Source organism: Chaetodon trifascialis, chromosome 24, assembly GCF_039877785.1.
Source record: "Chaetodon trifascialis isolate fChaTrf1 chromosome 24, fChaTrf1.hap1, whole genome shotgun sequence".
Taxonomy (NCBI): domain Eukaryota; kingdom Metazoa; phylum Chordata; class Actinopteri; order Chaetodontiformes; family Chaetodontidae; genus Chaetodon; species Chaetodon trifascialis.
The window spans coordinates 6,632,376-6,657,791 of record NC_092079.1 but is presented as its reverse complement, the minus strand read 5'-3'; the positions used below and the strand labels follow the sequence as shown (position 1 = coordinate 6,657,791).

The 25,416-nt window shown below is 44.9% G+C and overlaps 2 protein-coding genes across 4 annotated transcripts in view; one reads left to right on the top strand and one right to left on the bottom strand.

Annotated features, from left to right (window-relative positions):
• Positions 1 to 8,360: 8,360 nt before the first annotated feature.
• On the top strand, positions 8,361 to 14,217 carry LOC139327829 (phospholamban). 2 transcript variants are annotated; one of them, XM_070957831.1, is made up of 2 exons: positions 8,361 to 8,427; positions 12,467 to 14,217. In XM_070957831.1, the coding sequence occupies exon 2, from the start codon at positions 12,709 to 12,711 to the stop codon at positions 12,868 to 12,870; it is 162 nt and encodes a 53-aa protein (XP_070813932.1). In that variant the 5' UTR covers positions 8,361 to 8,427; positions 12,467 to 12,708; the 3' UTR covers positions 12,871 to 14,217. The 2 variants fall into 2 exon arrangements, with proteins under 2 accessions (XP_070813932.1, XP_070813933.1); XM_070957832.1 differs by having other exon boundaries at positions 8,363 to 8,427; positions 12,470 to 14,217.
• A 3,488-nt stretch (positions 14,218 to 17,705) lies between these two features.
• The window catches only part of fam184aa (family with sequence similarity 184 member Aa), a 36,320-nt gene continuing 28,609 nt past the window's right edge, over positions 17,706 to 25,416 (bottom strand). Inside the window, exons 15-25 of one of the 2 annotated variants that reach the window (XM_070957837.1) lie at positions 24,884 to 24,998; positions 24,243 to 24,340; positions 22,254 to 22,407; positions 21,961 to 22,088; positions 21,639 to 21,823; positions 20,934 to 21,080; positions 20,710 to 20,827; positions 20,451 to 20,587; positions 19,497 to 19,587; positions 19,263 to 19,390; positions 17,706 to 17,860 (exon numbers count right to left, since the gene is read on the bottom strand). In XM_070957837.1, coding sequence (XP_070813938.1) covers positions 17,746 to 17,860; positions 19,263 to 19,390; positions 19,497 to 19,587; positions 20,451 to 20,587; positions 20,710 to 20,827; positions 20,934 to 21,080; positions 21,639 to 21,823; positions 21,961 to 22,088; positions 22,254 to 22,407; positions 24,243 to 24,340; positions 24,884 to 24,998 — 1,416 coding nt within the window. In that variant the 3' untranslated portion in view covers positions 17,706 to 17,745. The remainder of the gene's footprint in view (positions 17,861 to 19,262; positions 19,391 to 19,496; positions 19,588 to 20,450; positions 20,588 to 20,709; positions 20,828 to 20,933; positions 21,081 to 21,638; positions 21,824 to 21,960; positions 22,089 to 22,253; positions 22,408 to 24,242; positions 24,341 to 24,883; positions 24,999 to 25,416) is intronic. The other variant, XM_070957836.1, reaches the window with a different exon arrangement.

Sequence of the window (25,416 nt, the reverse complement as noted above, 5' to 3'; positions counted from 1 at the left end):
CAAATGAACAAAAAAGACATGATGAAATAAATCATGGTTGTGTAACAGGTGTAATTGAACCAACAATAATGGGTTTATTTGGGTAATTTCACTTTTATTCGAGCCATTTTTAGTTCACATTTGTATTTCTCTCAGTGTGCTTTGTCTTCCTACCTGAGCTAATTTATTAGCTTGGAGTAGAATAGAAAGGTCTTCAATCTGGAGGAACTGAGCTGTACATGCGTCTCGGAGTGAGAGAGGAAGAATTTCCTTCACACACACTGCTACAGATGTCACTTTTTGGTCTCTATTATGTTCCACATCCTCCAGCAGCTTCATTCTTCTTTCATTTTCAGTTTTACTTCCTCAAGCTTGTTCCTCATTTTGCTATAGGTGTGAGTTTGTATGTGTGTAAATACGCAGCAAACACAGCCTCTGCAGTGCACAAAATAAGAAACTGTGTTCGTCACCACTGACATGTCAATTGAAAATCAACAGCATTGCATTTGATACACTGAGAAGAACCATGATTGTCCACATGGTGGCACCATTACATTTCATGTGCATGCAGTTGTTGATGCGCAGTACAAGGACCGCCTGCCTTTAAACCATTATGATTGTAATGTTGCATTAAATGTCATCTTAAATGTAGTGTGTGAGCAGCTGCATGGACTGGAGTGAAATTATATGACTTCCCTTGATGAGGAAAGACTATTCTTGTGTTATATAAATGACATATGATGGCATAGTTTGACATCATTGCAGTTGCTGTATTACTGTGTTTACATTACAGATGTAAACAGACCTTTAATAGCATGAGTTAACAATAACTAATATTGAGCTGTCCCGCTGAGGTCATCAGTCACTTTCGAGTAAAATAGAGTTCCCAGGCCTGTAATATGAAGGCATTTAAAAACTTTAAAATCAGGTTGAACCTCCTTTTTTTGTCATTTCTACTCAAGCTAGAAAATGAAATTTGAGAAGCCGGGATGGAAAACTTGCAGTTTATGACATCTGTGCTTTATATGACAACATGTAAAAAGCAGGTAGCTGTGAGTCCAGACGAGATGCTGTGATGGAGGGAGTCCATGGCAGCAGGAAGACGGGTGGACTGTTCGAGTTCCTGTGGGGGACACAGATGACCCTCTTCTGTTAAATGGGCCTTTATAAATAGAGCAGTTATTTTTCCACTGCTCTGATCCAACTTGTCCGTACATCACACTGAAGACGCCGCACAAACCCTTTAGATACCTCGGCTTCCAATCGCGGTCCCCCGTGTTAACCTCAGCGGCCAATCAGAGAGCTTCAGATGACTTCACCATCATATGAGAACGCTCTAAATAATGTTGCCAATCAGATATTTGAGCTAGACTGCGTCAGACTAAATGGTTGTTGCTCTTGGATGAGCCGGGTGCCGCGATGAGCAGAGTGACCTTCCTTCAACTTGAGAGACTCCAAACTCTTTCACACAGATACAGAAGCCCTGCAGGCTCCAGGGGTCCTGACCTCAGGGTGGACAGGAGCCACAGCAAAGGAATATGCCCCTTTGAGTGTTGGAGAGGTGTTAAAGTGTGTTTCCAACTTTATGCAAATGCAAAGAGAACAGAGGATGCGAAACCTGCAGCATCATTTCGGAGACCCCTGACCATGGATGTGCTCAAGGCCGGGCTAACGTTGCCAAGGCAACTTGGTTTACTCCGCCCTCACATTTTGGAGCCCTATGTTGAAATCCCTTATAATAAAATCACATCACAAAATGTGTTTGCAGTGCTTCAAAGCTGAGATTGCTTTGATATGTTACTCCCACGGCGGCCATCTTTAATTCACATCACACACAGTAGAAGGGGTTTACAGTCCAAGTACACCTCAGGGGCCTGTCAGGCGAGGCATTAGCATGCTAGCTGTGGGCTGGAGAGTCAGTCCGCATGTTCACGTGCGAGCTGCCAGCTAATCTGCTCTGCGGCAGATCTCAGGAAAAATGGAGGCTCAGCTACTACCACAACATGTCAGTCAGCTTTGAATGAATGATATTAAAGCACAGGCTGTATGTTTCGACATTGTGCTGAGGAAAAGGAGCTGCATCTTAATCACACTGAAACGCTTTACAGGGATGGACGGAGATGAGCTCACTGCAGGCTGTTGTGCTCTTGAAGCTGCCTCTGTGAAGAGAGACTCTTTTTATAGACTGTGTGATGAAACAATAATGTATCAATGGAAAGAATGTGCTCTAATGACCGCCAGTGATAAGGGCATTTAGTTATGCGTTCAGTGGCCTGCACTGTCTGCAGCGTACCTCCTGTAATCCTCTCTGGACGTCAGCAGGAACAGAGTGATCAATCGCACTGTTTACGCTCATCATAGATTCTTTGTTGCTCGGCTATGTCAGAATTCACACGTCTGTCTTGTTTACATAACAAAAGTTGGTTTAAGACACAAGAAGCATCTTATCGTTATCATATCAAAGAGTTAAAGGGCAGCTAAGACAAAAATACAGCACATTTTAGGGCAATTTACCGTCCTCATGTAGACAAATGGAGGGAACTTCTCCACATATCTTTCAGTCGTTTCCAAATGGAAAATGTAAATGTGATTTTGAGTGAGCTTTTCTTACTTCTGCCACTAAAATCTGGGGAGAGAGGCCGTAATGCTGATGGAAAGCTAATATTAGGACATGGGTTTTTCAGGAAACGCTCATCAGTGTTTCGCTGAAGGTAAAACAGAGCCGAGATTGATCGCTCTTCCATCACGACCGGACCTTTCGAACGGGATTTTTCCGCTCGCAGCGAAAGAAAGCAAATTCACCTCACATCGACCCGCAGCGGCTGCATTTACGAGACACCAAAAGTGATGCACGCCGCAGTTGTAGCTCTGGTCTCGCAGTCAATAGGCCCCAGCTGATTTGGGTTTCTATTTTCGGAGGACTGACAAGTGTGTCCAAAAATTCATTGCGCTGGATTAGTGTTATTTTTAGCGTCCAGAGGCATTCCCGATTTGAGTGAGTGTTGCCGGGTATCTCAGGGGAATGGCGTTGTTATGAGGCGCTGCGTCTGAGTGATTATTTTGGAGGTGTGACAGGGGACGACGGCGATCAGGTGCTGCGGATTTGTGAGGCTTTATTCCTGGAGGCCCGGCTGCATTCGTTTTATGTGGTTTCATTGAAGAAGCATGATGCACATGTCAGGATTGGATGCACTGGATTAGTGTTACAACAGTAGCCCGCTGTGGTTGCTTTTGGCTCCTGTGCTACATCGAGGAGACTGGGATGCAAAGTCATTCGAGCACTTTTAGTTTCAGCATCAGTTAAGTTGAACAGGCCAACTATTGTGCCTTGGATTTGTGGTGTTTCATATTTAGCACATTGGGTGCGCTTGATTTATTTCAGCCGGACAATGAGGTGTGCAGGCTTTGTGGATTATTGCAGGGCAGCTGGGACAGCGTTCAGCAGAGCGAGGGATGTAAAGCACAGTCGGCAGTTTTAAAGGTACGCTGTGGGGATTTTGACCACGGGTGGCGCTGTGGTTAAACGCTTTGATGAGCAGTTTTCTGCCCTCTGCTCTACTAAGATATGCACTGGCTATCGGTGGCTGCTCCAATTTGATTCAGTACGCTTGCGCTTGCACTATTGTGCCGCAAATGGCTCAAACCCATCCTACACCCAGGACGTGGTCAACACATACGCCTCGCCCACCCGTCCACTCTATCTGACCTTGTTTCTAAATGTAGCCCTTAAAGCAGTTCAGCGCACTTGATGAAGTTGATATACTTGCATCAACCTGCAAATTTGGGGTTGTATCCACATCAAATGCACTTTTGTCACAGTGTAAGCAAAATAAAGATGACTCATAATGTCAGTAAACGTCTTCTAATATTAGTCAGCTCATCGTCTCATTTGTAAGAGGATGACTGTTATTTCTTCTTTCTAATATCACTCAGTCTTGCTTTTGAGTGTTTTCCAGATGATGACTGTAATCAGAGTCTTGACATCAATACTGGCATCACAAGATAATTTACCGTCATCACAACAAACAGTTTTCCCTGCAGCTAATATTTGAATATGAATATTGTTTATTAGAGAGAGCCCCTTTGAATCACCCTCTGAGATTCCATATGTGTGCTGATGGTCGCTGTTTTGTCATCACGCTGACATGTTCCCCTACAGCCTGTCAGTCACTTCCTGTCTGCCGCTCATGTCGGATCTTTCCTGCCGCTGTGAACTGAAATGCCAAAAAAATCAACTGGACTACTATAAATGCATCTGACTCTTCCACGGGCACACAAACCTGCACCTCACACCTCCAGCGAACATCCAAATCAACAATCCAAATAACTAATTAAAATGAGATCATCAGATTAAGGTGTGTGTGTGTGTGTGTGTGTGTGTGGCCTGTGTTTCAACTGCAGTATTCTTGTAATCACATTAGGTTCAGTGCATTAGTGTGCATACTGATGCAGCCATCGCTGCGTCTGAGACATTGGGGGGGGGGGTTGATGGATTAATGAGCCATTTTAACAGCTAAAACCTCAGCTTGGTGTCTCATTTTAATGTTAAACACTCGACTGGGTTATCTACATTATAACATTCAACAAAACCAGTCCGACGCTGCCTGAAAGGACCTTTAACCCGCCCGAGTATCTACATCTGATTGTCTAAATTTAAACTGTTCACAAACATTTTAATGTCATTATGGTGAGCTTCAGAGGAGAACTGTTCTGAGTCGGTGCCGTACTTCACAAGCCCATATCAGATAAACCCTGCTTTTAGACGGAGGCCTCTGGGGAAAAGCTTGTTGTAGGCTCCTCCACATAGCTGGCTATATCTGGAGAACAGAGAGACTAAGGGAAAGAGAGAATGCGTGTGAAGCTGCCAACAGCAGCAGTAAGCTTCCAGAGTAAACACAGCTGATGGGGTAAACCCTCCCTCCATCCCTCTTCACCCCTAAAATGCCCTTTCTCTCCGTCTGTCTGTCTATCTGCCGCAACCTCTTTATCATGTGTTACAAGCAATGCGCCTCATGAAAACAATCACAATGACAGAAGTGTTCTTAGCTCGAATGCAGTCGATGAATATCTGATGTTAGTTTTGATTAAACGCCTGTGCAGGGTGAAAAGAGGAGGGTAGCTTAGGACAGGGCCTTGGTGAGAGACATTTCCTTAACGCCTCCTTCTGTGCAGTGACAGCACGGAGTGCCAAATATTCCTGCTTTATGAAAGAGTTATTACGTCCACAGTGGAGAGTTTTCCAGAAGCTCGTTCTCTGTCATGAGCAGTGGATTGAAGACTGAAGTTCAAATGACGCTCTCAGCATCTGCATCGCTGCAGCGGTTCACATGAAGAGCGCATGAAAATCACACACACACACACACACACACACACACACCCCTCTTTGATTTGAATGAGGTTTCGCTTTGATGCAGCACAATGCAAACACACGCAAGAGCGCTGTATAGCCGTCACACACAAGCATCGGTTTTCCTGAATCATATTTCATTGTCTAACCGTTATATGTTATGTGAAGCAGCACAGCCCCCGAAAAAGTCTTCGCTGTTTCTTTGTCATCGTTCGTGAGCTTGACTGCATTTGTGCGGATGCATGAAATCAGTTTCTGAGGACACGAAGGAAAAGTCAAGAACGAGCACTGTTGCACTGTGAATCCCCAACAGGATGCCCCTCGGAGGGACTGACTTTCTGCAAACAGAATGTTTGGACTGATCCAAGAACAGGCCAAAAATGTCAAGTTTGCCTTGCGGGTGGAGTTCAAATCTAAACACCCTTTGGGAGGACCACTTTTTGGATGGTGGCACTGGAGGACAGCTCAGGGAGGGTCCAAAATGTAAAGAGTTCCCCCTCCTGGGAGCATGAATGTCTTCAGTAAATTTAACAGCAGTCTGCTCATTAGACTTTCATTTGAAGGCTGGTCTGAGTGCAGCTGGAGGAAAGGTCAGGTGGTCCCCAGTGCAATCAAGACTAATCCTCTGTGAGCATCCATTACCAGTCGATGGGAATGTGGAGAGCAGAGTAAAAAAGGCACGTGTGAATAGCCACCGTGTGTTAACTGCACCAGGGTCTGCTTTTCACGTGCCCGCTCTGTACTGACGACCTCACGAGAGAACAAACCTCTCCGGCCTGGCAGCGGAGGCATCGCCTATTTTCTCTGGCCTGCCGCGGTTTTCTACATCAGTCGAGCTGCTTCTCTCCCTCCACGTCTTCCTCTCGTCTTAGTCAGAGCTGTATGGCATTTCACCATGTAAGGCTGCAGAGCTGAACTGCTGCTGGGACTGAAAAAAAAAGAAAGAAAGAAAGAAAGCTATTTTCTCGTGAAACATTTTTCCAGCTGGAAATAAAAGCGACGTGTTTGTGAAGATGGAGAAGAAGATGGTGGTGATAAAACTGGATCATTGAGACACTCCGAGCCCATCAGATAGACGTATATTTTGCTCTCTTACGTGATTAAATTGCTGGTGGAATTCTTTTTTTAACCTTACAGGGAAGTTCCAGTTTGAGCAAAGCTCCCAGTTTCACACCTCCACAGCTCCATGCTGTCGTACCTGGAGGCTGCCCGGTGCAGTCACAGCCTCAGTCTGATTGATGGCCAGTGAGCAGCTTCTCACAGGCTTTGGGGCCTTGCTCATGGCGATAATGACTTTCACTTTGCTCACCCAGATTTATCCTGCTGGTATCAAACCTTTCAAGCCCAGTTCTCTGACCTTTGGGCCTCTGTTGGAGGCCTGTCACTGTGTCATTTAGCATCTGCTAGTTTTGATGTACTGAAGGGGTCTACTTCAGCTACCTGACTCCTGTCTGCAGACCATTCCTCTTTTATGGAGGTTAAAGGAAGCTGCGTGGTGGCAAAGCAACAGATTGACCCAGGGATTTGTGGAGTGGTGCTAGTGAAACCAACTCCAGATCAATGCTGGGAAAACCAAAGAGCTGCTGGTGGACTTCCGGGTGTAGGTTTGCACCAATCTGTCTCTTTCTGCTTATTCTGCTCTCCTGATCGTATCACATTTCTAAACCCACGTTTCATACGTCGAAACAACGTCACGAAACAGTGGAATCATCTGTTTTCTTTCATGCATTTTTATCTCCTACTCGAGCAGCCCCGCTTTCCCAAAGGGAGGATCTGTGTTTTGTCTCATCCTTGGAGAAACACAGCTGACATAAAAGAGAGTGATCGAAACATGTGCTTGTCCAATGTACTCAGGTTGTTTGAAATGTGTATCCACAGTGGAGCAGTGAGGAGCATTAACAACAAAGCTGACTGCCCAGTACGTGACTGACAGCCTGTTTACAGGCAGATTCTCCTTATAAGGCAGATGCAATGCTTTCTGGGCCACGGCAGGGGGGTTATTTATACTTTTTCCGGAGTTTTTTTTTTTTTTTCACATCTTGACGCTTTTGATTTCTCCCAAGCGGATGATACTGTCCAGGACTTCGCACACAGACTTTGCCAAAGACCCAGAATCACTTGTTTAGCCCCCAAATATGTTTTATCTCATGCTGAAGGTTGGCAGGACAGCTGGCTGTGCTCCGTACTGTGTGTCCAGCTTAAAAACGGGCGGATGGCACAGGTCGTGAAGTGGATGTTTGCTTTGTCATTGTCCCAAAGGATCAATTCCCAGGCTCTTCTCTGGTGCGGTCATGGCCAAACTGTATATTTAGAGGTGCCATCAGCTGTTCATACGCACCAAGCTTGTGCCAAGTGTCTGTCAGGCTGCCAGGATGATGAAGACAATAGAGTAAACCAGCCATGATGTTTGATTGCAGGCCAAACTGCAAAGCGAGCTCTGCGGCGATGCGCCGGTTGTTGCGAGCGAGCACTTCACAGAAGGACGAGGAGTCCGAACATAGTGACCTGTTCATTACATTTAGGATGCTCACCAACACCAAAGGAACTGAGAAGGGAATGAGCACCTGAAGAAGAACCCTCTGCTCTCTGTGGTTGAGTATGACATGAGGTTTTTGGGTCACATGACCTGCAAGTTCAACTTTGGCCACAAGAGTGAAATCAACGCAAAGCACAGCTCTGATCCCATGACATGAGTTACAGCTGAGGCGAAAACATCAAACAGTTTGAGACAGACATACAAAATCGAACATGATTTGTGAATGGAGCGGTCGCAGATTGAAACCATCATCTTGTCATGATGTAAACACTCACACAGACCTCCTCTCAGCCAGAACTCAAACTCCTGATCCTGGCTGCTGCATGTATAATTCAGCAGACCTGGCACGACCTTGGCATCCTCACTTTCTGAAAATGTTTCCTGGGATGTCCTGCCTCTCTCTCTCTCTCTCTCTCTCTCTCTCTCTCTCTCTCTCTCTCTCTCTCTCTCTCTCTCTCTCTCTCCTCTCTCTCCTCCCTCTCACATTGTGTTTACAGCCTCGCAGGGCGCTGCATATCTGACATTTCTCTCTCAAACTCCAACCAGCTCTGTTCTCATCTGAAAGGTAAGAACCAGCATCCTCTTCAGACACAGCTGTTCTTAGACTTTCTCAGTGGATGTGGAGATGACGATGATGTATATGAGATAAGTGCTTAGAATTAACCATAAAACTAGAATAGTCATTAAAATGGATTCACTGTTATCATTTCTGGTGCACTGAATGACATTGGAACAGCTTCTTCTGGAAGTTTAAACTAGCTGCGTAGTTTGATGTGCTCATAGAGTCAGAGCAGAAGTCACGGTGAGACATTATTGATCTCACTCTGAGGGGAAGAGGGGGTTTTATGTGAAGATACACTGTATGAAAAAAGCCATTGTTCACATGCAGTCCAGGCAGAGGGGTGGACGGAGGGGACGAGGCTGAACCTCCCAGAGGGATAAACGCTTGTCTCCTCTCCTCGTCTTCCATTCAAATCACGTTTTTCTTTCATTTCCCTCAGGAGCCCGATCAGTTCAATCTGAAGCAGGGATTTCATTAAAGTTACTCTAGCCGACCAAATCCCCCTGGCCTTTAGCTCCAAACCAGTCTTATCTGACACTACAGCGGACTTCATAGATATTGATGGTGAACTGGCTGAACTGGAATCTGGACAAGAGAAAATGGCTTAATTAAATGTGTCCAGTGGAGATTTTTCCTCTTTCAACCTGACAACAGGTAGCTGCTATGTTTTAGGCCTTTTCATTCCCATTCACCAGGACCCCTCAAAGAGTACATATGCATAGAAAGCAGGAATTACTCTCTGATGAAATTCATTGATCAATTCAAACGCCAGTATGATTCTTATTCAAACCGCCAGTACTTTTCAATTCTCACCGGCACATATGTTTCAATAGGTAAACACATCATCTATAGACATTTTTAGATGTTTAGAAAGAATAAAGACTGAATGTTGCTGCAAAATACTGGACCCCCACAGTTTCTATCAGCAGGTGGGCGACACTGGCTGTGCCCCACTTACAGTAATAGGTCAGCGTCCACAAACCCAAATATCAGTCTAACCTACATTTTACGGACTGTCAGTCGAACATTCTGCAGTTAATCTGTTGACATAAACATTTTAGATTTTTATCAGATCGTAACTGCACGGGCTCGAGAGGAAACTCTGCGTGTGTGTCAGTACGTGGACTTCTGTGTGTCGCCTCACTTGCTCCTCAAAACAACACATACTGGTGCTGACACACACTGATAAAACTCACACTTGTGGAATGACTGCATCTGAAAGACTTCACACACACACACACACACACACACACACACACACACACACACACACACACACACACACACACACACACACACACACAGAGTTCTGCTGCACGGTGTTGTGAAGGAAATATTTCAGTTTTCACTTTCAAGGTGAAACTTTGTGTCAGTGACTTTCTTATGTAACCACACAAAAGCTCCCCTCTGTTGGTCACATTAGAGGTATTTAGCTCGTGGCAACAACAGCTGATTGTGTTTATAAAAGTCTCAGTAAAGGATGGGGATGGACAGTGATAGGCTGAAACACTTGTCAGGTAAAAATGCTCATATTTTCATGGAATGATTGTCCAAAAAAAGAAACAAAAAAAACCCCAACAACCACTTTTTAAGGAAGTTGCAACATTGTTTCCTTGGAGCCGCCATCTATTGGCCATTAGTGGTACTGCCTTGTATTGGACTTTGAGTACCTGTGGCTTCTAAACTTTTTGATATGTGAGCTTTTATAGACAGGCATCTTTAGGGGCCTCAATGATTAAACTCATCAATAATTTACAAAAAAAAAAACCCAAAATAGAGAGAGATATGTTTTTTTTTAATCAGAGGCCTGTTAGCAGTCCTGGCACCTACACTTAAGCTCTGCATTCAGCTGAGGTGTAACCTCTGCAAGAACAATGGCTGCTTAAGCTCTAACCTTGGTTGAGTTTTTTCCATTCGTAGTTAAAGCGTCGACGTGTAAATTATTTCCAGGGCTGCCACCGTCTGCCTCTGACCAGCCTGCCCAAATCCTCCAGTTGCTGCGTCTTGTCCAGTTGCAGGCTTATATGTAAATAACATAACCCAGATCAGCCAATCACTGCCTCTGACAGAGCGACAGCTGTGTCTGTCTGTGTGGTCCTGTGAGAGGTGAGAAGTACAGACGGGAGAGGAAAGTAGTCAGTGATGACAAAAAAAAAAAAAAAAAAGGCTCGGGTAAATTTACTGTCAACATTTCATTTTACCACTCATCTCTCTTTTGTGGAAATGAGGATTACAGCCCATCATCTGACATGAAATGATGGACAGCCAGCACTCAGCATGTAATGATGTAGCTGAGTGGAGGATAATGTGGAGCGCCAGTCACTCACTTGTCAGTCACACAGCATTGAGCTAAAGGCCCATGTGGAGGATGATCCCAGGTGTCAAAGGTCAAAGTGCTGGCAGGACAAAGGGCTAATTTATCTCACTGAAAAGGAGAAGTAAATGAAAGATGATAAGAGGAAGGTTGTATCAGAGCTCCATTTATGCATTTATGACCTGTGGTGTTGAATGATTCATGGGCCAAGCGCTGGACACGGGCCTCACAGAATGCCAGGGATTATGGGTATTTATTGTTTTATGTCCAGTATGAGCTGTTGCTAGGGGGAGGCTCAAAACGTAAAGGCTGCTGTCATATGACACCAGGGAACTGAACATTTTTGTCATTTGTTTGAGCCACCACAGCTGAGCGGGGAAGCCACTGATGCCTTAGGATGCAGTGCCTGCAGTGACCACTAGATGGCAACGAGCACACTGTTCTCCTAATTTAAAGAAGTGATCCATTGAAGCTGCATTTGAAGACAAAACACTGACATACTGTCACATTATAAAGTTATGATGATGACGTGGTGATGTGATGTTTCTGTGCACATCCATCAGAGCAACACTAGCATTCATTTGGAGCCACTTGCACAACCCGTTTTAGCTGCAGCCAATCAACAAAACAAGGATTTTGTTTGTTGTTTACCGAATTGAATCTTTACATCGCCCCTTCAGAAGCTCACAAATGTTAATTCCAATTACAGTCGGCAGCAAAGTCTTTGTGATTAGAGATCAAACTTCAGACCCTTCAGTCAGGTCAGATGTTAGAGGTTTCAGATCAGGCTCTTAAGGAGTTATCCTCTCAGGTATGTGGAAGTGTGTGCGTGTGTCAGGGTGAACAGGGTTAACATGTCAAGAGATTATGGGCGACACAGAGGAGGGTTAAGGGTGGAAGAAACAAAAGAGAAATGATAAAAATAGACGTGTTGAAATGGCATCCGATGGCTGAAATGACTCCTGTTATCTGTTGCGCTCCCACACTGCAGCAACAGAGGAACAAGAGAAATGGAAGGGAATAAACAAAAGTGCAGTTCTGATATCAATCCACATTGATGTCCTGAACAATGTGCTCGTGCGGGGGCCACGAGCAGGACTTTCAAGCTCGTTACAAACAGCGGAAAAAACTTGGCAGAACTGACGCACAAGTGGTAAGATGTTCGCTGTCTGTGGGAGTCGCCACTGCCAAAGTCACCTTGTCGCAGTGACTTTGATCACAGGAAAGTCACTGATCAGATGACCAGAGGGATTTAGTGTGGAGGGCCCGCAGCTGCACCATGAAGCCCTTTCATTGTTTCTGCTCACATGCCTGCTTTTACTCATTCCATGATAAAATAACCCTACGTAAGTGTATTATGTCATGTAATATAATGTAATGCAATGTATAAGTTAAAGTGGTCGATATGCTTATTGAAAAGTTCTTAAATCTTGTCTCATCTTCTTCTGTCACACACACCTCCTCTTTGTCATTCTGCTGTTGCCACCGCTCCCAGCGTCTGGTCTTGACACATCATCAGACCTCAGCCGGCGCCTCTGAGCAGCTCTCTTATCGTCACACCATGTACTGCGATACTCAAAGGTCACACAGAACCTCCACCAGGAAACATCCCCCAGGGGAGGCGCTTTGCATGGTTTCATGTCATGTTCAGTGAGACTGAACCAAACACTGAATGCTGTCTTTAACCACCTGTTCTCACTGTCCATGGTTTTTTCTCTTTCTCACCAGAAGACAAGAGAAGAAAGACATCTCTGTATTTGTCGTTTAACCAGGACTGAAGCACGTCAGGACAGGCTGACCTGAGCTCACCTCCAGACAAGCAGCAGCAGTTTGATTCCCCACCTTCGCCTCCTCAAACCAACCTGAGCAGCTCGGCCCAGCTCCGCTCAGTCCACACAGGCCCAGCAGCCTGACTGAACTCCCTCCTGTCATAACCCAGCTGAGCAAAATCTAACCGGCCCGCTGCCTCCATGGAGCGCGTTCAGCACATGACCAAGTCGGCCATCCGCAGAGCGTCTCAGATCGAGGTGAATCCACAAGCCAAGCGGAACCTGCAGGAGCTGTTCGTCAACTTCACCCTCATCCTCATCTGTCTGCTTCTCATTTACATCATTGTCCTGCTGAGCAGCTGAGAGCAGCGGATCCATACCAGAGAGAGTTAGGCAATGTGGCGCCATGGACGAGGGTTCGGCTGAGATATGGGCCTCACAGCTTGGATTTCTACAAAAGCAATAATAGAATGCCCATATATCAGCCGTACCCTGTCAGGAAGGATTGTGGAGGTAGAATGAGGCCAAACTCTCTGCAATTGTTTCTATCAGAGCTGATCAGGGATCAGCTCCACTGGCTTTCTTTCTTAAGGGAATGATAAAACGTGACCCAGCTTCAACAGTTTAAACTTCACTGATATACTGTATGTATTTGTATCTGCCTACACTCAGTCAGACTCATACCCTGCTTGCATTACGATGTGTTGCTTTAAGCCGATCTGTTCCCCGAAAAACCAAATTTGGCAAAGGTGAAGTGGGACAGGAAAGCAGCAAACATCATGGGTTCAGTGTGATTGGCTGAGACACATGCCAATTAAGTAAACATGGCCTTGAAATTTGAATTAGAATTTGAAATAAAACACAAATATCCATGAAACACGTCATTTCCGCCGCTATGGGTCTGTCAGTCAAAGCAATGAGAAAAGATTGAAGGTTGGTGGTGTCATGAAGTGGTGTGGGATCATGGGAGTTGTAGTCTTCATTGTGAAACAGCTGCCATTGCTCATGAAAATGATCACTGGCGCTCCACCACCAGTGAGAAAAACAGACAGTAAACAACTGAGCGGCTGAGCTGACTTCCTGTTTCACTCTGAGGCATCCTCTGGTGTTTCGGGTGTTTCCCACAAAGTTAAACCACCAAGGATGTGACGTCATTGACAGGTGGCAAAATGAAACGCAGCGTTACATTGAATGAAAAGAGACTTTTAGACATTTTGATGAGGTAATGTTTCATATTCTGCCTTTAAGGCAACTGGAAGTTGAATCTGACCCAACCTCTGACTCAGGCCTGACATGTACATGCAGTTCATCAGTTGTGAGGAAAACTTAACTTTGCATGGTGTGAATTCACTTAATGCCTTTTTTTTGTTTATTCCATGGAAGTTTCTCTTGAGCTGAGGCTGATATTTTTGGTTAAATATAGCACAAGTGCTCCGATTGGGGCGGCGACAGTGTAGAAAATAAACTGTAGAGTCTGATTCCTCCATCTCAAGTGCATTATAAAGAATCTGTCACATGCTTTAAAGTAATTATCACTTTTTAACAATTTATCAGTCACAAGTACATAATATAAATGTAGAAATGTCATTCGAGATTCAAGATTATTGAGAAAAAAACTGCACTTTTCTTCTTCTGTGTACGTTTGGAAGATTCTACTTTTAAACTATGGAACACCAAAGAAGTTGCATGTCAATACAATTAAAGTGGTTTCTCCTGATGCAGGTGTGGAAAATTTGTTGCATGTGCTAATTTTACACGTTGGGAAAGCGTACGTTTAGATGACTGAATCCAGCCTCGATGATTAGACCAGTGTGAGTATTTGGAGGTTAAAGTGTGAAGCTGGACTTGGTTTCTGTGTCTGTTTGTGTCTGTGTGGGAGGTGCACGCTCACGAAACAAAAGCAGACTGAAAGGAGCACGACACGAGGCTTTATCTCACAATCAGAATTTTACTGTTCCATAACATACAACAGAAATTATAGAAATATAAATAAATATTGTTATTAGATATTTTACTTTAAAAATGGCAAGACAGACATCATTAAATGATATGTCACGAGGGTGACATCACATCGCTTTCAACTCAGTTCAAAGTACGACAGCACGGCGACTTTTTCAGTATATGTCCTCGAATGTTTGGACGCCACAATCTTCTTCTTCTTCTGCACGACTGGATGAAAACTGAGTTGAAAGGGAAATGAACTTAGCCCTGATCAGTATATCGTCACATCCAAACAAAGCAGACAGACAAGTCATGTTTTAATAAGCTGCAGTTTCTATGGTTCACCGAGGGCCAGCAGATGCCAGTGTACAAAAAAAACTCCATTTCAGAAAGACTTTCATGAAGCGTGGGGTAACGACGGACAAAGGTCATGTGACGGCAATGAGCGCTGATGGCCTGATTCTGTTCACTTGCTCAGATTTAGTTGATTTGGTCATTTTTCCTTGACGTTTGTGCTTCTACCAAGTTGGCGAATGACATGCGGCCGGAGGAATTTGGGGGTACGGTCATACATTTCTAACCAAACAGGAAGTACAGAAAGAAAAATAAACATATGAGTGGAACAACAATGTAAAAACATAAGAAAAGTCAACTATTCTTTATTTTTGCTCTTTCAAACAACTTAAAGGCCAGATCAGCGTTTTTACATATCGAATAAGGAATCTCACAAGGTCCTTTGAGTAGCTGTTCCAGAGCTTTCTCACCACATGACCTCTGACCTCCAACTGTCAAACTCCACCTGCTCATGAAGCTGAAAGCTCCAGAACAGCCACTACATGGCCACTTGAGTTTTTGCAGACACATTATTCACGATGATGGAGGAGGAAGTAAAAGCAGTGGCAGTAAAATCGGACGTGATCGTGTGAGCTGAATGAATATAATCTTCACAGTGTGCATGGAGGAACGAACCAACTGTGGCTCAGCGTCGGGGCTACAATCCCAAAGAGGATGCTGTCGTCCGTAATTCGTCACATTACAGGTCAATATTTACATTGAAACCATTGAATATGCTCTGTCTGAACTCACGACATCCAGCGTAATGGAGCTGCACTCGTGTCATGAAGAGACAGTCAGACATCAGGATGCCATGACAGAGGCTTGCTGGACACTTTAGGTTGGTTTTGTAGATACACATCCGTCCCTCCGTCTTTCCCTTATGACACAAACGCAGACATGTCCGCTGGAGATCCTGTCTCAGGCTTCAGGAAGCATTTCATTTTTCTTCTATAGCTTGGAAAACAACAGCAGTTTAACACAATCCAATGCAAGAGCCACGCAACAAAGGCTATGAAATCTGTTGAAGCTTTGTCAGAGAGGGTCTGATTGTGGTTGGATTGTATTGGAATGCATTATTAAGGTGTGTCTAATTTACTGCATGAGCCATGAACCCAAGCAATGAGAGGACAAACACTTCCTGAACCGCTGAGGCCTCAGCTGATCGTGTTACGGAAGACGAGCATCGACTGAAGCTGTAATGTGACTCAATGTGTTTGTGTCGTTGCTGAACAGATGGAGAGTAAACTGTCAATGTCTCTCTGTCCACTCTTTAAGGAGTAAGAAGCAGCCTCTCTCGGGCTGATGATGACCATGCGGTTTGGAAACTGTACAGGTTACTGAATGGACCTCATGGAGCTTCAGGTCATGAAAAGAACTCAGCACAAGAACCATGTAAACTTTCAAGTCAAGTTAAAAAACAGACACCGAAAAACGGGAAATATGAGGATTTCAAGTGAGTGACAGCAGCATTATGATAGTGTTTCTGTTTTCACATGCTCTATGGCCTGCCCCACAGGCAGAGACACGGAGCCAAAGAGCTCAGCCACCGACACGAACTCCGAGCTTGTAATGAAAGAAAAATATGACAAAACACTCCTTGGCATAAGAAAAGTTTCTTCTCCGTGTTGCTGACAGAGCTCTTCTTCTGCATGTCTCTGGTCCACTGGCGTCACAAACAGACCGTAGAAAAACAGTAGCTTGTTACATTATAAATACTGGAATAATAAAAACACGAGGGGAGCTTGATTCAGTTTTTCTTGATGTTTCCCTTCCCGGGACTTTTGAGGTGTCTGGAGTGCTAAATCAAGCGCCCCCTCGGCGAGCTCGGATTTGAAAATGACTTTCAAACACATACTGTATGTACACAGTCAAAGCACTGGGACAGCAAGCTAAAGTTAGTGTTTTTCTTTTTTGCTGGTGTCGTCATTGTGGTATACTGTACTTGGTCGCGCTGCAGAGGCCAAAGAACAACCAGAATCAGCAGCGAACTCTGTCCTTTCTCCTCAAAGTACACGCTTGAGTATGTGTATTTACACTGCAAATGGGGCCACGGCATGAAAGACTAAAGGCGAGTATCAAAGGCAAAAAATCACGTTGTCCCAGCTGACTTTCAAAGCCAAATTACAGTGAGTAAGACACATGTTGAAATACAAAAAGAAAAAAAGACAATCTTATGTGGAGCTGAGAGCATTTCCTCTTCATCTACTGTATGTGAGTGACACTCACAGCAACACTGTGACGTCTTTGTGTGAGCTTCACAAGACATCAAGAGGGGCATTATTTCATGAGGGCCGTTTCTCTCACTTATGACACAATATTTCACCTACTGTAAGTAATTGCTTAGATGCGACAGATCATCTAAACCACTTTATTTGTGGATAATATGAGCTACCAGATTAACACCTACGTGGTTCTATGCTGCAGTTATCCTTTAATACTGCAATATTTCTGCAACTCTTAATGCAGCCCTCATCTTACAACATGCAGTTACGATGTGATATGTCACAATCAGAAAGGAAACATGTCACCTCTACGCCTGTCAACTTAAAAAAAAAAAAAAGATTTACTGTCCATGCATGTTGATTTCGACTTTTATTTTTGGGTCGTTTGTCCAAATCGAAGCTGCCGTGTGCAGCTTCAGAGCTCGTACAAAAAAGTCACTGCAGGCGGCATAAATGAGGGGACGAGCGACACGTGTGGCCTCACTTCCTGCGACCACGCACACTTTCATGACGACGCGCCGGCGGGCCACGCGACTCATCGAGCTCACCGTGTGTGGAAGCCTTAAGGTTGCAATCACGCTGGAATGTCAGTGCTGCACATGAGTGACGGGAGTGCTGTGATGAGCAGTTCGATATTAATGTTGACTTTCAGAACCTGCAGTCTGATCGCTGTCCAACTTTAACTCTCTGTCCCATTACTTCTTTATTTTTGACAGAATTGGGGGGGGGGGGTTGAAGGTCAGAAAGAGTAGTACAGGGAGTACAACTCTTCTTCTTTTGCAACGTATTTTTTGCTTTTTCTTGCCTCCGCCTCCCTCGGGTTGGATGGCGTCGTGGCGTTGGCCTCAGGAAGGCTGAGGGGGGGGAGAAAAATAGATCTGTTAAACTGGTGAGAAGGTAGATGCTCACACTCAGAAGAAAGAGAGAGAAATCGGGGAGATCCTGTCGCAGTGTGATGTCCACAGTCCAGGATGCAGCTTGGTGGTCCACACATGACATGAAATGACCTTTTCACACTTTGACGCATGCACAGGACCTTGGGATCAAACCAGCAACTAGTGAACTTCCATTAATCCATTTTCTACACCCAGCTAACATTCACAGGTCTGACAAACGAGGACCGACCTCACACACTTTCACACCTGAAGGTAACAAGCTGCACCGCTTCACCTCCTCACATACTCGCTGCCTTTTGTTTGGGTTCCTGCAGTGCATTTAAATCTGTTTTTTTCCTTTGCGTCACTCAGAGTTTAATGTCCCATTGAGACTGATTTGCAAGTGCAAAGAAAGCAGATTTGATCATAGTTCCCTGATAGGAAATGGGGAAATGAGATGTTAAAGCATAACGGATTAAAAAAAGGATTATATCTTCACTATACTTTGCTGACCCCGAACTAATGGAGGCAGACTGCAGCGTTCTCTGTATTAGCCGAGGCATACATTCAATATTAAAGCCTTTCAATCCAACATGACACGTATTATTTTGTTTTTCTCATACTTCACTAACAGATAAACACATAAACTGAGAAGATTCAAACTGAGTGTTTTTTGACGTCATTTAATGATCAAAAAAAACTGCTGGATTTTGGAGCTCTTTAAGAAACTCTACGGTCACACACGTCAAACCAGCGTCATGCAGGTGGAGAGGTGTGATGGCGCTCTGTTCCAGTGTTTCATTCCCACAGTGATGCAACCTCACATTCACTACTGATTTAACCTTTATATCTGTCTAACTGTTGCCTGCTGATGTCAGACGTGGGAGCAGGTCACACACGTGCGTCCCTGAATGCATATTTTATCATTTCGGGCCGAGCTCGCTCCATGATAGCTGCCACTGATCTGCTGCACCCTAGACGGTTGACAGGTTTGTGCGCACTGCACTGAAAATCCCCCAATCCTGTCAAAGCAAAGACAAAATGTCACCTTTCAATATCGAGAAAAAAGCCTCAGAAAAGTCATGTGACTTGAGGCCCCCCACCATTGACTAATGTCTGTCTATGTAATGGATAGCAAGTCAAGTAAGTGGCTGTAATGCTGCAGCTAGCTTAATGTAGAAGGCCAGTTCCTGTCTTTTTAAAGAATAAGCCCTTCTTCAGGTTTGGGGGAGACGGGTGAGGATAGAAGGGAGGGAAACTAAGAAGTGAGGTGAGAGGTTCAGACAGTGGGGGCAGCAAACACCATCTAATTCACTCTCTGAACTGGAGGAAGTGAAAGTGAACTGAGGGCATCGGTGGCAGTAAGTCAGATAGATCTCACCTCCTAAAGCTTTGTAGGCCTGGATGCTGTACCAGGGCTTGCTGAGGATGAGGAGCATGAGGAAGAGCAAGGCTTGGCATGGGATGATGTGGAGGATGAGGAGAAGAAGGAGGAGGAGGAGGAGGATGCTGAGAGAGAGGAGAAAGAGGAAGAGGGCTGAACAGAGGCAGGGCTTTCCTAAGTCTGGGACCTCAGGAGGGGGGAGTGAGGAGGAAAGTGGCCTCCTGGTCCTACCTCCTCCACCTCCCCCTCATCCCCGCTTTCATGACTCATGGTGAGAGGGCTGACGAATCTGAGAGCTGACTGGTTAGGAAAGCTGGTGAAGCTTGCAGAGCTGCATGGGGATGTGATCCAACAAGCCAGGACACATGAAGGTTATCTAGCTAAGATCATGAGGTAGCTTAGCAACATTAGCTCTGTGAGTTGGTTAAAATGCAACCTATATAATCTTCCTACACTCCCTGTTTGGATACTTATGATAGAAATGCATCCTTGGACAAGACTTGTGTTTTTCTAATGCAACCAATAACCCCACAAATTAGCACAGTATAATAGTACTGCATAATGCAGTTAGCTCATGACACGCTCCTTGGCCTTCAAAGTAACACTTGGTTACTGCTATAGGTAGGAAGCTCGTTAGCTTGCCACGCTAACAATTGCAGCTTAGAGGCAGATAAAGACACTTTTAATCCAGGCCTTCGACTTTAATTCATGTTTCTGGAGAGGCTAACACCAGAGAAACCACCAATCCAAATACAAGAATATTTGTGTACTTAGACAGCGGCTCTGTGGGGGGAAGGGAGGTGCACTGCTGTCTGTCACAGACACTTTCTTGATGCTACCGGTAGGAGTTGTCAAAGTCAGAAATGTTCTAATCCTGCACATGGGAGCTTAGAGGTGTTAGTGAGGGAATCAAGGATGCATATGTTATCTAAAACGAACAAAACACAGTGTGTGAGGAGGAGGGGGAGGAGGGGGAGGCTGATGTTACAATGCTGAAATCAAGCATTATTGTCTCCTGGGAATCAAACAGCAGGTCTGAGCTGTGTACACACAAGAAGGATGATGGGCAGCTTTGTGCACAGAGATCGGTCTTTGTGGCAAACTTGATGTGAGACGGTGTGTAATGTTCACACACACACGCACACAGCTCAAATGATGTCAGAAAAAGCTGCATGCCACGCACACTAACAGGGACTTGTGGATATGAGACCACTCACCTTGATCAGGGGGTTTATTACACCAACATTGGCACTGGAATTGAAGACCTTGTTGAACCCTGTCTCTCTGTTGACCAACTCCAACTGGTAGAACTTCTTGTCATCCTATTAAAAAGACAACACATTGAAGTGATGCTGCACCCTCACTCCCTGACACCCTTACACCTGCTGCTACCTGCACACTTTACAGAAAGAAGACGACATCAGACGCCACCCAGTCTACTCACCACCAACTTTTTGACCAGAGCTTCTCTTTCAGTGACCATCTCTCTGAGCTCTGCTATAATATGCAGGTCTTCTGGTCGGCTTTCTCTGTTTCTTAACTTCTCCTCTGTCCCCTCCAATCTGGACACAGAGACATGACATGCATAAGCAAAGAAGAGAGGGAGGTAGACACAGGAAAAGAGGTGACGATGAGACAGTCTGAGACTCAAACACGTCTGTGACTTACAATATTTGCAGAGCAGAAATCTTGTCTTTGAGGACTTCCTGGGCCTTGTTGAAGTCAGCCAGCATGATTTGTGTTTCTCTGTGATGGACTGCACTGAGCTCCCCCAGGTCTCTCTCATGTCTCTTTGAAAGGTCTTGTTCGTGGGCCCTTCAGCGGAGACAGACAAAACTCATTAGAAAAGGTCAAACGTGAAGATAACCGTACCTAACCTAATGTAATGACCTCTGGATGCATTTTTCCTTCAGAGCAGGGCAGTATCACAACTTTACATATCACAGACTGTATGCATCAAGAGGAGCTTTTGCTGCATTTGTACCTAATTCATTTAGTTTTTTGGAACATCTCCCATCCATTAGGGACAACGTCTTCAGATACGTTCCCCTTTAGACATCATACAAGGGACAGAAAGTCAGGATGTCTTGGCCTCTCCTGCTTTGATTTTGACTCCTCTTCTTTTTTTTTGTTATCAATCTGTCTCTTCCAAGGCCCAAACTTTATGGAAATGCATAGCTGGAGCTGCTGTTTCTGTCTATAATCCCTGTCACTGCAGCTCTGGAGAGCTGGAGAGGCTGACCGCACGGATTACAGTCCTGCCCCTTCTAAAAAGGTACTTTCCTGATGTAAATCCCTGCATAGGTAGAGAATTAACTCAAGCGTCATCTCTTCTTGTGAAATTGATTCCAACTGTCCTCTCGTGTTGCGTACCTTATCTGCTGGTTCGCTTCACTGCGGACCCGCAGCACCTCTTTGCCCTTCAGCTCGAGCTCTCGGGTCAGAGTGTCGATGGTCTCGTTCAGAGAGTGGATCTCATGGTCCAGATCGGTGATGCGGTTGCTACGGGAACACACCTCTGATTGCAGGTCTGAGAGACGAACCAGGAGCTCTTGTTCCTAGACAAAACACACCAACAAAGTGTACAAAACAAAGAGACAAACTAGGTCACACACAAACACAAGAAAAGAACAAAGAAGAAAGCAGATTATTCAACAAGAGGATAAAGAAAGATGCTTATTTCCATCCCAGTTACCTGCTTGTGGCTGTGCTCTATCGCGCTCTCCAGCTCTCGTTTGGCGGCAGTGTTTTCCTTCAGGTGGATCTGCTTCAGATGCTCTATGGCTGTAGCGTGGAGGTGGTTCAGCTCAGCGCGGAGAGATGCTGCCAGACAGAGACACCGCAGTTAAAGAGAGTGAGCGTCTACACATGGGTTAGAAACATCAGGCAGCGTCTTAGAAACATCAGCACTGTGAGAAAAAATGTAAATGACTGTGTGCACAAGTGATGTCACAAACAGTGTACCGGAGACGAGTCAAAGTCATTCACCCAGCTTCGCTTTCCCCTCGTCCTCCAGTTCAAAGCGCAGCGTCTGCAGCTCCTGGTCAGACTGCTGCCTCAGGATGTCCAAGGTCCTCCGGTGGGCCTCCTTCAGAGCGTGGACCTCCTCCCTCTGCTCCTGCTTCAGACGCTCCTCCAGGGCCTGGCAAAGGACACGAGAGAGGGACGAGTGAGAGGGAGAGACAGGGAGGATGATAGAACGCGTTTCATCAATCATTGATCATTCTTCATGTGCTGTCACTGTTGTGAGAAGCAGTAAGTTTCAGAACCCAGAGGACGCTCTGACATAAAATATTTGAGCAGCACTGCGAGTTGGCATTTATGAAAATTAAACCCCAGAAGACAAACAATGAGGCGAACTGAACAGTGTCGCTGTGTCCCCATTCTGCGCTCGCTCTCACCAGATTTAGAGTATGCAGAGTGGGGAGTGAAAAAAGATGTATTCTACTCAGCATGCGGAGTTAATCTGCTTGTTTATTGAGTGGGCTGTTGATAAACTCTTTTTGTCCCACAATGCATTGCATGAAAAAAACAGTAGAGCTGCTCACAGCTGCAAAACGATTGAAAGAATAATTAATTTTGGTGAAGCAGCTCCATGATCATCTTGGAAAACCATGAAATAAGGATGAAATTTCACACTGTCAAGTTTAATTGCTGTTTGCGACACCTCACACTGGTCACACACAACTTTTCTTGCAAGAAAACCAGGTTGAATTTTGCGATCATGTGATCTCAACCACCAGGAACTGAAGCGACAAGTCCCACATTTGTTCAGTGGGGCAGTAAAAAAAGTCTTTATTCTGCCTGCAAGAGCTTCAACCACACACACAACGATAAGCTTTTACCACCCTGGATCACTTTCAATAGACTTTAACAGGGAAATGGACGAAATGAAAGAGGATGAACAGAATGCACTGTTCCACGAAGCAAGAACTTTCTAAGCGGATTTGATTGCTTCATGAATATTTTACCTCCAATTAACTGTGCAGCAGGAATAGAGGGATCATTAAATTAAACTAACAAGAGTTTAACAACTAAAACACTCTTTCCTTCACTTAGACTCTTCACTCTATTTGTGCTGAGATTTGTTTTGTGCAGAGTGTCCTGGACAATTCTGCGTTTATGGACTCTGTTTTCCAAGTGACGACTGAAGACAACATTTTTTTTTTTTTTTTAAACTAGTGCGGTATCGAGCAAGCCGCAAATGGGTTGCCGTGCAATTCCTCTGCGCTGCCTCAGTACTCCATTAAAAGAGTCTGACAGGCTCAGATTGTCATTGTCAGTGTCAGGCAACATTATGGAAAGATCCTCACATCGGTAGACCTTTTGGTCCAAGAGTAAGATCCTTTTTGTTAAACCACAATCAGCCAAAGGCACCAGGCTCCATTTAGAGAAACACTAATTTTATCACACACTCAACAGAAGCTAAATAAAAGTCACCAAAAACCTACAGGACAACAAATCAAGTTACACATCAGAGAAAATCTTCTGTTTTAAGGTCGTCACACTGATCTCATCCTGTACCAGAAACACTATTTTGAGGACTTTTGCTGATCACCGACGGCTATACACAAAAAGATGAGAACACAGTAAAAATAGGTACAGCAGCAGCACATTTCTGTACTGAGAGCACATTTTTTCAAGCTCCTATGCCCATAAGTGCATTTTTAACTCATCTAAATTTAAACTTAAAGGTTATACAAGTCTGATTTTGATACAGTTTCAACCTTTTGACAAAACCGTATTTTACTTTTAGTCATTTCATTGTTTTTATTTTTATATTGCAGTGTCACATGCGAGCTAGGGTGATGTGGGTGACGAGAGAGTCACTCATCCATGCATGTTTTCCAGGGATGGGATATAAAAAGGGTATTGTAATGTACTGCTATATTTTGTCAGTCCAAAGGTGTGTGCGTGTGTGTGTGTGTGTGTGTGTGTGTGTGTGTGTGTGTGTGTGTGTGTGTGTGCGAATCCTACCCTTATCTGGTGCTGTCTGGCTTCCTCCATGGTGCTCAGAGCACAGCAGTGAGCCTCCTGTAAACGATGCTCTCTCCTCTGATGTTCCCTCTGCATCTCTGCAAACACACACACACGCACACACACACACACACACACATAAACATGTACGCTGTGATACCTCGTAGTATCTTCCAAAGCAGACGTGTTTCCATTCTGCTGAACAAGACAGATGACATGACAGCCTGCTCCAGCACCAGAGTGGCATGAGACACAATGCTGAACAGAATGTGACGAGATATTGTGGCTGGATTTTTTACCCTGTGTCCGTGACCCCATCTCATGCTGTGTGCATGTTGCGTGTCAGAGCACTGCAACAGCAGCTGATTCCCTTGCCGACATATTAGAAATGTGCTGGTTGCACGAACCCTGATTGCCATGTATCGACTGCAGCTCTACCTCGAACAGCTCACAATGACTGTTTCTACTTAAAGCATTCCTCTCTTGCTTGCGGGCTTTACAATAAAAGCCACCCAGTGGTTCCCCAGCTCAATGCTTGCAATCAGATAAAACTGCAACAAAGACTGTAAATATTATGAGAAGCGACAGTCCAGTGCCAGTGTGTAGCTGCCGCTCCCCCATGGAGGCCAGGGGCACCTTACCTTTCAGCTGTTGGCTCAGCAGCTCCCTCTCCTGGTTGAACTGAGACTGCAGCTGCTGCAGAGCTGACTGAGACTGAGACAACTGCAGCTCCAGGGACTGTTTCAACAGAGAGATCTGGGCAGAGAGAGACAGTACAAAGAGAAGCAGATATAAATACTGGTGAAAGGCAGAGCAGTCACCTGAGTCACCAGGCTTGTTTGAAAATGGAAAGAAGCGGACAGACATCAGACAGGTCAGTTTGTCTGCACCCTCAACATCAAGACAGCAATTACCGGCTTTGTTTCTGTGCAGCAGCATCACATTCAAGTTCTTCTGTTGTTTAAGAAATATGTATCTTCAGGAAATGAACAACTTGCTCAACTTACTGCACACATAATTAGGTCAACATTCAAAACATCACCGCTCTTCCTTTTTCGTCTCCTCCTGTGTCTGCCTCTCACTCTTTAATCCTCGCATGAAAACAGTTTTTCGCAGATTGTTTTGACTTTAGTGGAGATTTTTTGACAACCACTCAGCGGTGGCGGCATCAACA

Excerpts from the sequence above, each read along its gene's own strand:
- LOC139327829 (XM_070957831.1), top strand. The coding sequence starts at position 12,709 with ATGGAGCGCGTTCAGCACATGACCAAGTCGGCCATCCGCAGAGCGTCT.